General features: G+C 47.1%; 3 protein-coding genes across 5 annotated transcripts; 1 reads left to right on the top strand and 2 right to left on the bottom strand.

The window, feature by feature from the left end:
• Positions 1–552: 552 nt before the first annotated feature.
• edc3 (enhancer of mRNA decapping 3 homolog (S. cerevisiae)) lies at positions 553–5,223 on the bottom strand. Of its 3 annotated transcripts, none has more exons than XM_030366415.1 (7): positions 5,045–5,223; positions 4,660–4,844; positions 4,183–4,409; positions 3,541–3,888; positions 2,742–2,895; positions 1,997–2,214; positions 553–1,875 (listed from the first exon to the last, which is right to left on the bottom strand). In XM_030366415.1, exons 2-7 carry the CDS (start codon positions 4,821–4,823, stop codon positions 1,541–1,543), a joined length of 1,446 nt encoding a protein of 481 aa, XP_030222275.1. In that variant the 5' UTR covers positions 4,824–4,844; positions 5,045–5,223; the 3' UTR covers positions 553–1,540. The 3 variants fall into 3 exon arrangements, with proteins under 3 accessions (XP_030222275.1, XP_030222277.1, XP_030222276.1); XM_030366417.1 differs by having other exon boundaries at positions 4,243–4,409; XM_030366416.1 differs by having other exon boundaries at positions 4,660–4,826; positions 5,045–5,217.
• A 926-nt stretch (positions 5,224–6,149) lies between these two features.
• On the top strand, positions 6,150–10,931 carry LOC115550249 (centrosome-associated protein CEP250). Its single transcript, XM_030365080.1, has 18 exons — positions 6,150–6,350; positions 6,468–6,526; positions 6,657–6,948; positions 7,308–7,457; positions 7,550–7,782; positions 8,063–8,327; positions 8,574–8,641; positions 8,718–8,781; positions 8,878–8,989; positions 9,082–9,124; positions 9,238–9,307; positions 9,463–9,507; positions 9,615–9,688; positions 9,785–9,869; positions 9,981–10,034; positions 10,110–10,202; positions 10,290–10,406; positions 10,531–10,931. The coding sequence occupies exons 1-18, from the start codon at positions 6,192–6,194 to the stop codon at positions 10,660–10,662; spliced, it is 2,115 nt and encodes a 704-aa protein (XP_030220940.1). The 5' UTR covers positions 6,150–6,191; the 3' UTR covers positions 10,663–10,931.
• Positions 10,932–12,111: 1,180 nt separating this feature from the next.
• On the bottom strand, positions 12,112–15,159 carry syt18b (synaptotagmin XVIIIb). Its single transcript, XM_030365217.1, has 3 exons — positions 14,566–15,159; positions 13,374–14,353; positions 12,112–13,097 (listed from the first exon to the last, which is right to left on the bottom strand). The coding sequence occupies exons 1-3, from the start codon at positions 14,708–14,710 to the stop codon at positions 12,906–12,908; spliced, it is 1,317 nt and encodes a 438-aa protein (XP_030221077.1). The 5' UTR covers positions 14,711–15,159; the 3' UTR covers positions 12,112–12,905.
• Between the last annotated feature and the right edge of the window lie 183 nt (positions 15,160–15,342).

The following is a 15,342-nucleotide window of genomic DNA, read 5'->3' as shown; positions in this document are numbered from 1 at the left end:
TATCTCGTCGTCTGCTCATCGGACTTTAAATCCGTATAAATAACTGAATCTATTCTTATCTTCTCGTTAAATGCATTCTTTCATTAAAGAATGATTCGTGTTAAATAATAAATAAATGTTTGTCTTACTATGCCTAGAATGGTTGATAAACAAATGAAATATGTGCTCAAAATAACTATTCAGAAAATTTGTTGGTGTTTTATGCTTTACATTTATGAAAATCGTTAGATATGAGAATCACCTTGAGGGAAGTAGTGTTGAAAAGGCAAAAATATATATTATAGAACATAATATATGTAGTTGTATTGCCACCAGGTGGCTGAATGGATAAATACATAAACTAAATACATCAAATGAGAAATCTTGTCTGAATCTTCCTTAAACGGCAGGCGCCTGGTTGTCTCTAAACCCCTTATTTAAGGCATTCATCCGGATATTTACAGTTAAATGGCATACGCGGATCCGATTTTTCAATCAAAATAATCTTTTTGAAAAGATATTCCAAAATGATAAACTAGGGGGGAACAACGCATATGCAATTAAAACACATTGTTTAAGATGAAGACATACTTTATTTAATGGCAATGCCACAGAGATAAGAGTCCATCTTACTTCACATTCTTCACATTTCAATATTCCAAAAGCTGAAAAAGGTTCTTAAGTGGCTTTAATCCTGACGGCACCACTTAACTAAATTATTTCTATCTTGTTTTTTTTAGTTTTTAGTCAAAAACATTGGACATAGTTTTCAGGTAACAAGTGACCTGGAGACCCACCAATAGCATGTGTCCGTATACCTGTGGAAAGCGCTTTAACGCGATACTAGCTGCCTGATAGAAAATAGATCTTGTTTTTAGAAACAGGTCATAGATGTCAATGCTTTTTTTTGTATCTAATACATTCTGTAATATGAAACAAAAATTGAATTGGCTGAAAACATGGACCAGGTGTACAAAAAAATGAGGGACACAAGAAAACATTGTTTTTGAATTAATGATTTCAACCAGCTTATCCTAAAACCAATGTGTTCAGAAATACAACCTCACAGCCCGACGATTGCACATGGCAGAGATTGAATAGCAATTTCCTCAATGGCAAAAGCTTAAACTAATAACAGCTTAATGTGCCGTTATAACCACCGCACTTAAACCTTTTTCAAACAGATTCAATAGTTGTTAGACTGTCAATGGCCCTTCTTTTCCAACATCGAAAATATGCTCATAACATGGGACGCTACACAGCTACTGTAGTCGTAATGAGCAACTTAAACGTGGCTTACGTGTTACCCAGGAACACATTTGTCCATCGATCAACAACTGAACAAATAACCAAGGATTAATACCATAGCCCTTCGTAAACAGACGGGGAGCAGACAATGGCCATTTAGTACGAGCGCACTTGAGCAATGCAACAATGCTTGAGTAACTTGGTTGAATGTTAGTAACCACTACTAGTACACCCTATGGAATTTAAGGCTTGAAATACCCAAACGGCCAACGGTGGTGAGAAGATATCGGCTCGTAGCCAATCGGGAGAGCCGCTACGCAGAGTGCAGAGGGATGACAAATTTACAGCCGAAGGGAGAATGGTACTTGATGCCCACCTCCTGGAACACGTGGCAGGGCACCCCGATGTCACAGAGGTACACCCTGCCGGCTCCCTCGGCCAGGGCCAGCGGCAGGCACAGGGACAGGGACCACTTGGCCTCCACGGCCAGCCCCTGTCCGCTGACCGGAGGGTCTATGCTGAGCACCGGCGCTCGGTTCTGGTTGGCCCAGTCGGCGGCTGCTCGGTACCAGGGCTGGTCCATCAGGAATGTGTTTTCATGGCAGTCCAGACAGTTGATGATGAGGTCCACGGGGGAGTCGGGCAGGTCTGTGGAGAGAGGACGAACGTTTGGTGTGATGTGGCCCCCCCCCCCCAACTCTTAACTGACCTAGCTCGAAACCTTCGCTTGTGATCTCTGATAAACGGCGAGCATAGACCTCGGCTGTACCTTTAATACTCGACACTTGTTTCCCCCCGGTCCGGCTGTAGATTGCGAGCTCTGTGGTGACCGGGTCCAGCATCTTCACAAAGTTGGGCAGGAACAGGATGACCTCGACCTCGTGGTTGGCCAGGTGCCGCCCACAGCTGATGCCCTGCGCCCCCTGGACGTGCGGGCCGCACAGCAGGGCCACCGTGGGGCGCTGGTGCACATTCTTGGGCGTGAGCCTGCGGGAAGACACCGAATGAGGCACCGAGACTAATTGTCTTCCTATATTTGGCAGGGGCTCACGAGGACATTACTGCCACAGGGATGAATGTCATGTTGGGATCTTGATGCGCCTCAGGGCTTCACCCGTGTTCTGTGGCTCCAATACTTTGGTGCCTTGAAGGTCTTATGCGGTTGCTGTGCCAATATTAGCATAGGAAGCGTTATGTAACCGTGACTTACTTGCATACCGTTGGCTGTTTCTTAGAGAGATAATTATCTTGAGTGACAGTCTTCTCAAAGCAATTTACTTGAGAAAGTACTACACATGAAAGCCTAATTTGTTTTTAGAATTAAATTAAGCAACCACAATCTTTGATTCTGATAAGTAAATGCCACTTCAAATTTGTAGCATCTTTTCCCTCTCAGGGAAATGTGTTTATATAAGCCAATCAGGGGTTCAGGGGTAGTGACGGCCACTGTAGCCCCCCACAGTGACTTTAACGTGACTACCTAGAGACCTACAAACAGGTGTACACGTGCTCACCTGTTGGGCCCACCCAGCAACGTCAACGCCATCTGACTGGCGCACACGCCCGTCATCTCCAGCCGCCGCTCCAGCGAGAGGCCGTGGCGCTCCGCGGCCGCCACCAGCCGCTTGTGGAGCTCGTAGGACACGCTGGGCACCACCAGCCCCGAGTCTAGCCAGAGGAGGCAGGGACACGGTCAAGAAACCAACCAACCTTGAGGTTATGCAATGCTAAAACAAATGATTTAGCAATACAATTTTTTTAGTTTTCATACAAAGTCTGGTCCCTAATCTTCTATTGAATATTTATTAATGCTGTCACACAATGAATGTGGTTTATGAGAATTGTACATGACCCAAAAATCATATTCGAAGTTTGTTTGTTTATTAATATTTGAATATTTATTACAAATATTTTGACCATTAAATGCCTTCAGTAAGACCTGGATTGGGCGTTGCGAGGTTTGTTTACCGGCGTTGCTATGGTTACCGGTCTTGCGTGTTCCAACGGTTTATTAGGTTTCTAATAAATCGCTGTCTAATCAATACTTCATTCACTGCCTCGGCCGTGGTCATTACAATATTATGAATAGACTGTGTCGGGTTCTCCGACGTCTCTCCCTCTTGGCCTGCCCATAAGAGGTTCGAATATTAAGGGCTGCCTAATATTCGTTTGAATTTTGATTGTGCTTATTTTAACGAGTGATGCCTTCTTGGCATGGTTCTTTTCTTAGAAAAGTGATTTAATCTCAATGAATTTTCACCTGGTTAAATAAAGAGATTGATTGATTGATGGACAGAGTGTGGAGGGACGTACCGGTGCAGTACTCTTTGGCTCCGGCCTGCGGCACCTTGATCTGCCTGTACACGACGGGCTTGTTCTCCAGGATGTTCTCATCGTGGCGGTAGCGCGTGGGCGTCTGCTCCTGGGGCGTGCCACGCGACCTGGTGCCGTTGCCGCGGCGATCCGAGCCCTCGATCTCCGAGAAGACGGCGGCCTTGTCGAAGAGCGCCAGGTTGCCCTCGAAGTCGAAGTCCGTGTCCAGGCCGTCGTCTATGGCGTCCCCGAAGCACTCGTCGTCCCGCTGCTTCATGGGACCGCCCCCGTTCTTCACCCCGTTCTTCTTGGGGGTCGGCTGGTTCGCCCCTCGACTACTTGAAGACCCTGAACGGTCAGGGAAATACAATATATTTGAATAAATCCTCATAAATCATGAATGAGATACACTTAATTATTTGAGGATGTGTAATTTGGGTGACACTTTCTCAGCCACATATTCACCGAACTAAACTGTTGCCAAAGAGGAAGAAAAAATAGCTATAAACATCACATGAGCAGTAATAACAAAATGTACACGCAGAATGTGAATGTCACATTATTGTATTCTACATTACTGACGTTGAGGCTGAGGTGGGTAATGGCATCCGTTAACGGTTCTCGCTTCGCATCGACACTTACATGAGTTGTGTCGTCGACGGAAAGCCTTGGGTTGGCCAGGCACATCCAGATGTCGCTCACCGTAACTTTTGGAGCAGTGCTGGGGAGAGTTGAGTCTCCCCTGAGCCCTGGGGTCAGCCTTTGGCACGGCGACCGGTGCACTGCTAGTCTTGCTGGACACAGAGGCGCTGTTCACCGCACAGCCATTACTAATGTCCAAAATCTTGAGCTCCTTGATGTCCATCGCACTGAAGAGGACATAACTTCACCGTTAAAAACAATAACTATGCTGTCGGTCAACAACAGTGATTTGATGTATGGATATAATATAAATTAGACATAACTTGCATATCTATCCATCATATTTATGATAGATATCTGTAAATGCTATCATATCTATCTATAGATATATCCAGTACATAAACAGACAGAAATACGTGGAGACAGTTCATAACGTTACATTACATAGAAAATGTGTATTATATATGTTGCCTTTACCTAAAAGTGACCTCGGGGACGGAACACTTGACCCCATTGTGGAAGGGTTGTCTCAGGGAGATGGTCTGGCTCGTCTGGTCCACGGAGGACACCTCTCCCTGGTACACTCCCAGCGTCGGACCGCAGTTGATGGACACCAAACTACCCAACCAATCGGCTGCCATCTCCTACAACGACAAGGAATGCTGTTCGGAAAGGAGAAAATATAACGGGGTGTAGGGTTTGATTGAGTGTGTAACGTTAGAGGATATATCAGTGTTCATCTGTTCGCACATCGTTTAGCTGCAGCTCGATGCTAGCTAGCGGTGTTGTTGCCTGAACTTAGCGCCGTTCCTGTTGCTCTAATCATGTACATCGGCAGGAATACGCAGAATTTGAGTCTTACCTTTTTCGAAACGGTATAATGGAGGTTTTGTTTTGCCTCGACCACTGCTTGTGTCTGAACCTGTGACTGAAACGCCAAAGGAAAACAAATTTTCGCCTTTGAACTGTTAGCCACTTAGCTTCGTGTATCGTCACCCGCTGTTTGCTGGTGTTTCGCTTTCCATTTCCGTTTTCTGCGTGATTTTTCTTCGAAGTAAAAGTAGGGATTGTGTGTTTCCAAATTAAAAGTTTATGTTTTCATTTTATCACTTTGGTTATTTTTAATACATTTAAGTAATTTGAAAAGGGGAAATATCTTTAAATATGTAATATTAATAAAAGAGAACAAACAGCGATTGAGGTGTTGAATCTAATTATTTTAGTATGACTTTGTATTGAGCCAGGAGCATGCAGTATTTGACACTGGGCTGTAACAATAGCATATGCATACTATACCAAGACACTTTAAAAAAAAAATGTGCAGCCTAAAACGAATATAGTTTCTGATAATGTTACTTATATAGGCCTAACATTAGTACACAATAGATTTTAACACTAAGTTCTCTCTATCTTTAAACATTTATGCATTACTGTTTGTTTGAGATGCAGGCCCCTCTCAGAGAGGTCATTGAGTCTGTTATTGATTCACACCATAGTACGTAGAGATGATCTCAACACTAATAACAAACAGCGAACACCAGATTTAGCTGGTGAGGTTCTCTGTGGACAGCACACCCAACCAAATATTTCTGTGTGTTATGTTTACCATAGATACTGTGATGATGGTGTGTGTGTGTGTGTGTGTGTGTGTGTGTGTGTGTGTGTGTGTGTGTGTGTGTGTGTGTGTGTGTGTGTGTGTGTGTGTGTGTGTGTGTGTGCTGACCAACTCACAATCAAATGTATTAAGCGGCTTACATACAATGAAACCATATTCCAAACAAAAGACAGCGGGGGATACATTCAGACGTTATTATTGCAGAAACAATATGATACGAAAAAAATCAGGGAATTCAAATTGACAGCTTGTTTCTAGTTACCAAGCAAACAAGCAGTGGAAAAAGCCAGTCACATCTCCGAGAATAGTGTCACACTTGCTATACGACTGGAGACTGTGATCATCATCATCTAGCCCTCAAGCATCCTGGCCCCATCCCGCACTCTGAAACAACATGTGGGCCGACGAAGACCGCAGCCTGTCCTACACCAGGAGCAGGAATGACTGGGAGTCCAGCTTCTCCAAGAGCTCCACGCGCTCCTTCAAACCTACCGGCCGGCTGGCCCTCGCAGATCTGGATGTATGGGACGATGCGTGTCTATTTAAAGCCCAGGTGAGAGGGGGGTCACGTCCAAGACAAGAGTGTTACTCTGCAGGTTCCAGTGTGATTCTGTAATTGTAAAATGATCAGAGTTCAGATCCGTTAATTTTGGTTTATTTTTCTTGACAGTCTTCAGCACATAGTGGCATGGCTGCTGTCTCTGGGTTAGGGCTTCTGTCGAACCACTGGTGAGAGGAAAAACATGTACATGCTGTTCAAATAAAGATGCAGGTCACTGCTAGTGAGTGGTCTGTGAAACGATGTATCAGATATTCTTGTTGCCTTGGATTTTAACTTTTTCAAATTCTTTGTTAAAAGCAGCCCTTTCACCAGCACTGTTGGTTTTGGACCGACGCTGCCAAACATGAGGCAGTGGATGTCCTCGTCAGACCTGGCTCCAGAGCTCATCCCCGGCTTCCCCCTGGACCAGTCGCGGGCGGGGGAGCTCCACTCCGCCCAGGGAGAACGGGGCTCCAGGCGGGCGGAGCTGGTGCACAGGCTGCAGGAGGCCCAGCAGCGTCTGGAAGACACAAACGACCTCATGAAGAGCAGAGGCCAACCACGGCCCAGCATTAAGACTACAGCACAACTCCTGGACATGAAACAGAAGGTACGAATAGAATAGATATGGGACCTCGAGAGAAATGTGTTTTCAGCTCTGTACAATTATTTCAATCGTAGCATTTGTCCCCTCCCTGTCTTATTACAAGACATCCTGTTAACATTATATATGTTAATCAACTATCGACTGCCTTTGGCAGTACCCTGTGACATCTAGCGACATCGTCTTGATTTTTATTTCCTCCCTATCTGCTGAAATGTGTTTACCCAGACCCTGAATGAGTGTGTACATTGTTGCTGTTACATTATCAGTACTTGGTCATCAACAGTCATTTCAATGTAACAAACTGTCGTCTGCTAGTGGATCGCATGCTTTTATATGCATATATGTGTCTCCCCTTGGAGAAGGCAAACCTCCAGCAGCATGCCCAGGGTGTGCGCCTGAGGCAGCAAGGGAAGGCTCAGTACAACGGGGAGGCGTTTGCTGAGCTCCGTGAGCAGGAGAACCAGGCCCAGGACAGCGCCCTGATCAGGGAGGCCTTGAAATCCGTCAAAGAGGTGAGAAGGTTGGCGATTGGGATGCAGTCACACGCTAGCTCCACCACATCCTCCTCACATGAGTCACACTCTTGCTTCTTGCTTAACGCCAGGTCAACGAAACATTGAGAAGTGAACTCAAGGTGGTCAAGCAAAGCCTGGAAACGTCCCAGGCTCAGCTCGGTGAGCTCAGGGCGGAGAGAGATACTCAGGCCTGTCAGATGTCTGCACTCAAGGCCCAATGCACCCAGCTGATTCAGGAGAAGGAGGAGATGCTGGGCGACCGTAATACACGTGGACGAGAGGAGGAGCTAGCAGAGTGGACGGAAGAGCGCCGAAAGCTCAGGTGAAATAGGGACGTCATTCATGCATGTGGTCATCCATCAGGCAACATGCTATTGGAGTGGCTATGGGTTTTTGATTTCCACCTGAAAGGTACTAGGTGCAATTCTGACTGTCAAAAGCTTGCTTGTAGGCAGTCTAGAGGAAGATGATGGCCAAAAACGAATTAATGTATCAGAATTCTCTGTTAGCTGCTTGGGATCAATTTAAAAAAGTACATAATTAATGGCAGCAAATAGTAACATTGTCATAAAAACATATGTCATAAAAACACATCTTTGCAGGGAAACTTTGGATGCTTTGCATGCAGACCACCAGAGGCTCCAGGACCGCTGTCTGTGTTTGGAGTCTGCGGTCCTGGCGAAGGAGGAGGAGCTCTGCGTGAAGGCGCAGGAGTTTCGTGAGCAGGAGTCTGAGAGACTCAGTGGCGAGGAGGAGCTCAGGGCCTCGGCCTCGTTCTGGAACGAGAAATGGCAGGCGGCTACGCTTAGTCTGAGCTCCACACAGAGGGAGTTAGAGGCCATGAAACAGCAGGACCCTGGACACAAGGTTAGACTGGCTGTGTGCAAACAACTCCATGTTCAGACTTTGTTCTGCACCAAATGAGACACATCTCCAGTTCCTTTTGAAAGTATATACAAAAAAATAAATGAAACAAAACGAAAGTACCCAATAAATATTATGTCGGGGCCTTGAGTCAGGTCTGATCTTCACATCTTTGGTCTTCGTATTTTGCCTATAATTGCTTTGCACTGGAACCGATTATGATTCTGTCTCTGAACTGAATCATTTCAGCTCCTGGAGGAAGCTACGAGACTGGCTGCTGAGGTTCAAGGACTTCAAACTGAGCAGGATAGAGACAAGTGAGCAAATTGACTGAACACACAATCTCTATTGGTAAGAACGCATTCAGTCACTAAAATAATTTTCCCTTCAAAGAGAAGAAATTAAGGCGCTGCTTCTGCACAAAGCAAACCTTGAGGCAGAACTTAAAAGGACGAAGGTAACTTGTGAAGGCTTACATCTTTATCAACTGGAACTAAACAATGACTGTTATCCGAGACAGAGACTCCTTCATGACTATTATATTTGCATACAGAGGGAGACTAACTCAATACTGCGTGTTGAACTGGACGCATGCAAACAACAACTGGAACTGGAAAAGAACAGGAACAAGGAGCTGGTTCACACACAGAGGGGTGAACGCCCAGGTACATCTATCAATGTATTGAGTCAGTTAAGACAAGTCAAATAAAAGTGAATAGAGGGACTTAATCTCTTAAACTCTTGTGTATATTATCAGTTGGTGAGGCTGTGCAGACAGTAGACAAAGAGACGATGACGATGTAAGTGTGAATCAAGAATGTGTAAACATTTATAAATATGTCATCGGCCCATACACTCTCTTCTTGTTTCTCTGCTCTGTCTCTGAAGCCTGTCTTCTTATCTGTTTGTTAAGATTCAGCATGCCACCCAAGATGGGGCAGCCAATGATGCACCCCGATGGAAGGCTGAATGATCCTTCACCGGCAAGGATGAGTAAACGGGCATAAGTGGATTTATTACACAGATAAACAAATATGCACTAATCTTCTTCCTCCTCCTCCTCCTCCTCCTCCTCCTCCTCCTCCTCCTCCTCCTCCTCCTCCTCCGCCGCCTCCTCCTCCTCCTCCTCCTCCTCTAGAAGATGAGTGGTCATCTAGACCGGAGGATGCCAGCACAGGAGAATGTATTGGACCTGCATTGGACCAAAGTCCCTCCCATTATTGAGCGATTTGGTCTGAATTATGCCATTAAGGGTCTAAACTAAGTGTGTTTATTCTTTTATATTGGCAGGTTAATTTGGAAAGCATTGGGGCTTTAAGTATGGCCCAACAGCTGGCAAACATGCAGGTGGAACTGAAGGAAAAGTATGTAAAGTGAATACAGATTGATTATTATTGGTTATGACTATGGTAGGATTTGTTTGGGATTTGTTGGAGTAACTAAAGTCCTTCACGTGTTAGGGAGCATGCTTTGGATGTCCAAGAAATACTGAGAGAGGCAGAGCAGTCGGAGGCCGAAAGTACGATTTCTGCATTGAAACTGAAGGTAGAGTTTCAGTTCTCAGTCATGTTAAGAAAAATATGATTAAAAACAAAAATAACAATTGTTGGTAATGTGTATTTAATTTCATACTTTATGTTTCTGATGAGCTTACAGCTTGTGAAGTTGAACGCTGTTCAGGGGTTACAAACACTCAACCAAGTTCACTCGGTAAATAGAATGCTGCTAACAGAAATGCTGTTACATTTTTCTTTTTAATAAGTCCAACATATTTGCCTTGCATAGGATACCGATGATAGAACATCTTCAGAGAGACAGAACACGAAACCGATCAGTCAAGTGGACCACGACAGGCAGCGCAGAATGGTCACTGAGCAGGTGAGATCAACAGATAAAAAATTCACCCTTTCATTGTTTGGTACACACCGCCTTTAAGTTGAAAATCTGTCTTTGTCTCAAATGAAGTTAAAAAACCTCTTCAAAGAGAGGAAAGACTCGGGGAAGGCCTGTGACAGTCAACCTGCGGTTCAAACCCACGTGTGTCCACAACAAGAGTTGGCAACCAAGTCCCAAGCCATCAAGGTACAAAAGACACTTAGGAACCACTTAGGTGCAAATATTAGGTAATGCGTTTTCTATGCATAATTATGCAGTGTAAGTGCTTTAGGGCTGTAAATCTTGTTTCCATGTTTGACACACACTGCAGAGTCAACGACAACAGGAGCTACTGAGGTGTAGAAATGAGCTTTATGGCTCAGGCCTTGCGCCTGTATCTGAGGAGGATGAGGAAGATGAGGAGGAGGAGGAGAAGAAAGATACACAGCAAGAGCAAGGATGAACCGGCCTAGTGCACTCCACAACCAGAGCAGCTGGGTGGAAATACTTTGAATATAAAGTTGATTGGAGGATGGCTGAATTCATGATCATGATGTCACATTTCCTGTCAAACTTCTTCACGACCATTCATTATGTCTCTCTCTCTCTCTTTCTCTTTCCGACACCACATCCCTTAGTGATAAGTTAGTGCATCTGTAGGCTGTAACTGTGACTGTAACCAACACACACACACACACACACACACACACACACACACACACACACACACACACACACACACACACACACACACACACACACACACACACACACACACACACACACACACACACACACACACACGCACACACACACACACACACACACAGACAAGATGAGTAGATTATGAGTGCATTTCAGACAGAAACTCACATGTGCCGACACAGAGTGTTAATCCCTGCTGCTTTTCAGAAGCATCACTGCTGCACATGGATGCTTACTGTAGTGTAACTGTAATCTCACACATTTCACTCTTCACTGGGTTAATAGCTGGATTTAGAGCCCAGGCGGGATCAGGTCAAATGGCTTCGATGTGTTGCTTTCCTCTTTTATGTGCTAGCTAGATTGACCGTAGCTGTTAGCTGATAGTCAACGAAATTGGGGAATTACAATGACAAACTATGATGACAAATAAATATGCTTTTATACAATTGGTTGCATCGACATTAGGGTTTTATTATGATTTTGTTCTGCGTGACATAACCAAGTGGGTGAACGTTTGTGCAAGTATGGTGATGTTCATAAAAACGTAATAAAAAAACGTAATCATAATATCGTATCCCTTTTGTAACACACTTATCACAGCATTCAGAATGGAACACGGGGACCGGGTCGCAAACCGGTCACCGTGTGTTCCATGTACAAGTCATGACAGTACTGAGACTTGTTACACAACGCATGCACCTAACAGGTTTACACACGAGTGAGTGCACCTTGACCCTTGTATGTCCCAGTGAGGTACCCCTCCTCTGCCGCCAGAGTGTGGCCCCCACCTAAGAAGAGATGCACCGAAGGCTGGCTGTACGAGGCGAAAAATATCTGAATCGAATGTCTGAATCGACGTCTACAGAGGTTCTGGCTGCAAGGTGTGCCACTGAGCACGCTCCACCTGTCCCTGATTGCACATCTCCCTCCAGTGTGCGCGTCCCGCCTCCGGTGCCTCTGAGCCGATCAGGACTCGACCGAGCACCGTGCTCTGGTTCTGCCGTGTAGGAAACAATGAGATTAAGAAATGTTTATGGTTGAAAGTTGTGTGTGTGTGTGTGTGTGTGTGTGTGTGTGTGTGTGTGTGTGTGTGTGTGTGTGTGTGTGTGTGTGTGTGTGTGTGTGTGTGTGTGTGTGTGTGTGTGTATATACATTTGAATGCATTGCATTGTAATCTCAATGTGGGGATACTTGCCTGCATAACGATGAGCTCCATGTTTATATGCATGAGACTGAGTTCTCCTGGAGGGAGGTCAAAGAGGAAAGGGGTGTTCCACCCTGAAGTCTGTTTGGTGGAGATCAACGTGCCTTCATGGTGCAAGTTCATCACCATCTGGTAGCCTACAGCAATACACACAGGCGCAAACTGTTGCATGATTGACGACAGAGTATTTTATTCAACCTAGCACATTCTCTAATTGTCCTGCGATCATTTCAATTTGAATAGTTTAAATTTTCTTTCCCCAATTCCCACAATGATATATTACTGAAAACCCCGTCAGAGATTAATAAAGTACCATCTTCTCTTATCTTATAAACCTTTTACTAGTTATGATGAATTATGTGATATTATTGACCTTCCAGTCATTGTTAATGGAAGTTAAACAGTTTGTATATGGCATGTGTGTCTGCCGGGACAGGTTAATGTCATGTCAGAGCTCTGCTTGATGAGTTGAATCAGAGATGTGTTCTTTACAGAGCACAGGGACATTGTCTGGAGGATTGTAAATAGTGAGAGAGGGATTACTGGACCATGTCATTAAAAAAGGGGGATGATCCTCATCCTGTCTGATGCTGTAGGACAACATTTAATCTCCAAACATTAAAAGCAAACATAGGGACTTACTTTACCTCTGTGCTTGAAAAGAAAAATCGAGCGCAACTCCCACTGCTTACATAATACATCTATTGTAAAGCAGTATTGCACGCCTGCATGCCCTTTGAACCACTCTGTTAAATCCGAGTCCGCTGCCTTCCGTTTTGACACATCCACTGTTGACGTCACGCAATTCCCTTACCTGGAGCAGCAGGCCAGTGGGAGAGGCTGTCTTGCTGGGCTACTTTAAGGACCATGGCTTTGACGCGATGGGCAAGGGTCTGATACTGAAGCAGAATGAAGAGTTGAGCTAAGATCTGCGGCGAGCAACTAAGCCCCGGCTTGCTCAACGGCGGCGCTTCCACGGAGTTCACACTCTGGGGTGAAAGGACACAAGGTCACGGGATACAGATAGAGAGAGAACATAATCAGGGCAGTACATATGGGCTGGTGCTTTGAACGACGCATGGAGTACTACATCATGAGTACCACATCCTGTTACAGCATACAGCATTTTATATGTTGTTCTTCTGGAAACAAATCATTTGAGTCCACAAAGAAAACATTTGTTTAGGTTTGCAATGGTAGATCCCACTGTATATCTATGTCAGAAACACATCTTCCTTGTGCGTGTACATTCAGCAGGCCATTACCATTTTCCGTGCACACTTGGTGCCACTGAGTTCTTTAGTGAAGTGGATCGGACGATCCGCTGTCCAGTCTTTGTCTGCACACTGGACCTCCAGCTCCCCCAGAAGGGAGCCCTCGGGCCGGGGGGGGCGATGCTGCGTGTGCAGAGACAGTCTGAGCGTGCCGCGTCGGAGCTCCTCCACAGAGCTCACAGTCAGCACCAGCACCAGACTCTGGGGCTGGGAGTCCAGGCCGCCATTATGCCCAGAGGCCTTCCCAGTCCCGGGGCACAGGCTGCCCTCGGCCCACACGTCCTCCAGGCGGTAGCTGGTTCCCGTAAGGCTGTGGATGGTGACGGTCAGCGCGCGCTGCTCCGGGGAGAAGGCCACGGTGAAGTGGATCCAGGGGCTGGCGCTGGCGCCGGCGGCGGGCGTGGCGGCACGTCCGGAGCCGTAGTACAGCGGCGCCAGGGGGATGGGCTCCTCCGCCGTGGGCGGGGAGGCCCCCCCGGGGCCGGTGAGCCGCAGGCGCTCGCTGTACGAGACCTGGTCCCCCGTCACCGTGCAGCGGCGCTCCAGGATCCGACGCGTCTTGGACCACAGCCCCAGCCTGGGGAAGGAAGGCAGGGAGGCGCGGCCGCGCTCGGCGGGCCGAGCCGACGGACACAGCGGCGTGCCGCGGGGAGACGAGCGGGCGCAGGGCGACGAGGTCAGGGAGGCGAACACGTCCTCCGAAGGCGTGGAGCAGCAGGAGGTGGAGGGGTATTCCAGAATGTCGCCGTCCAGCTCGTCGTACGGCGGCCCCGCGGCGGCGGCTGAGGGAGCCGGCGGGGGCGGGTCCTGGGGACGGGCGACGGGCTCCTCGGGGGCCGGGGCGACCGTCGTCCCGCGCTCTTTGGGATCGGACGACGGGGTCCGGGTGCTCCGCCAGCAGAGGGCACAGCCCAGCACCAGACACAGGCAGAAGACTATCAGGCCCGACAAGAGGAGGATCTGGAGCTGGACTGGGGAGGGAAGTCCAAAAAAGGGAAAAAGAAGTATCATAAGGAATTCTTACACAGTGTCTTAACGAGTTCCTGTATCAGAAGCGCAAATATCTTTGTGCAGCTAATGGGAATAATGGAGGACCCTCCCAGCCCTGACGTACAATGTGCTACCTTGAAATTACAAACATACTCACAGACGTTCCCCCGTGAGGAAGACCGGGGACCCCTACCTTCTAATTGTTTGGTGAACAGGACCTGCACCAGGAGCCAGAAGAAGAGGATGACCATGATGCCTTCGATCATGCCCTTGCAGCAGAACATCAGCACGGACTGCCACAGCGGCTGGCCGGGGTGCTCCTCATCATGGTACGGCATGGTGTCGACGGAGGGAGGATATCCTGAGAGACACAGGGACCCAGCGGATCTGCTCACGCCGTGTCCATCTCCCACTCAAGAGAGGATTACTATTCTCTCCGTTGATGAAAAACGATGCATTCTGGTTATGGAAACGCCTCCCGGTCTCAGGAACAGCTGGGGGTCTGGGTGGGTCGGTCCGAGATGTTGCTTCGAAGTGGCTTCAACGTCTTGCAGTCACACAAGCCAAACACCTGCTCTGGCGACCGCCTCACTCACTGGATGGCTGGACATCACAGAGTGGTCAGTTGGCGGGGGCAAGAACACAAATATATAGTAAACAACGCATCTCACATTCTAAGAAGTTACGTCTACGTCTCAGAAAAATTATGAATCATTCTATTTTCATGGATGGAAGAGTGTCTTGTGGTCCAAGCTGTCCTGTTGCATCAGAACATCAGTCTTCTACGCCAGTGGGACCAAGCGAGCTCTGGCTATGGGGCGAAGCGCGCGGGGGGGGGGAGGGGGGCGTGGCAGGGGCGGTCCACTCTGTAATATCTCATCGTTGTGACGGAAGTGTATCTGCGGCGGTAATCCAGGAAGCCTATATTCCTCCCTGCCGGAGGAACGTCCACCCTTGCGGTAAACCAGAA

This window comes from Gadus morhua, chromosome 9, assembly GCF_902167405.1.
Source record: "Gadus morhua chromosome 9, gadMor3.0, whole genome shotgun sequence".
Lineage (NCBI taxonomy): Eukaryota > Metazoa > Chordata > Actinopteri > Gadiformes > Gadidae > Gadus > Gadus morhua.
Note: the sequence above shows the minus strand (reverse complement) of the source record. Positions and strands in the feature narration are given on the sequence as shown.

Bases quoted from the DNA above. Each gene is read 5' to 3' on its own strand.
- edc3 (XM_030366415.1), bottom strand. From the start codon at position 4,823: ATGGCAGCCGATTGGTTGGGTAGTTTGGTGTCCATCAACTGCGGTCCG. The intron at 4,410-4,659 runs GTAAAGGCAACA...TGTCCTCTTCAG, and splicing joins GTCCCCGAGGTCACTTTTAG to TGCGATGGACATCAAGGAGC. The intron at 2,215-2,741 runs GTGAGCACGTGT...GTCTTCCCGCAG, and splicing joins TTGCTGGGTGGGCCCAACAG to GCTCACGCCCAAGAATGTGC.
- LOC115550249 (XM_030365080.1), top strand. From the start codon at position 6,192: ATGTGGGCCGACGAAGACCGCAGCCTGTCCTACACCAGGAGCAGGAAT. The intron at 10,035-10,109 runs GTAAATAGAATG...TGCCTTGCATAG, and splicing joins CACTCAACCAAGTTCACTCG to GATACCGATGATAGAACATC. The intron at 10,407-10,530 runs GTACAAAAGACA...CACACACTGCAG, and splicing joins CCAAGTCCCAAGCCATCAAG to AGTCAACGACAACAGGAGCT.
- syt18b (XM_030365217.1), bottom strand. From the start codon at position 14,710: ATGCCGTACCATGATGAGGAGCACCCCGGCCAGCCGCTGTGGCAGTCC. The intron at 14,354-14,565 runs GTAGGGGTCCCC...TTCCCTCCCCAG, and splicing joins GTTCACCAAACAATTAGAAG to TCCAGCTCCAGATCCTCCTC. The intron at 13,098-13,373 runs GTAATGGCCTGC...CTTTCACCCCAG, and splicing joins CCAAGTGTGCACGGAAAATG to AGTGTGAACTCCGTGGAAGC.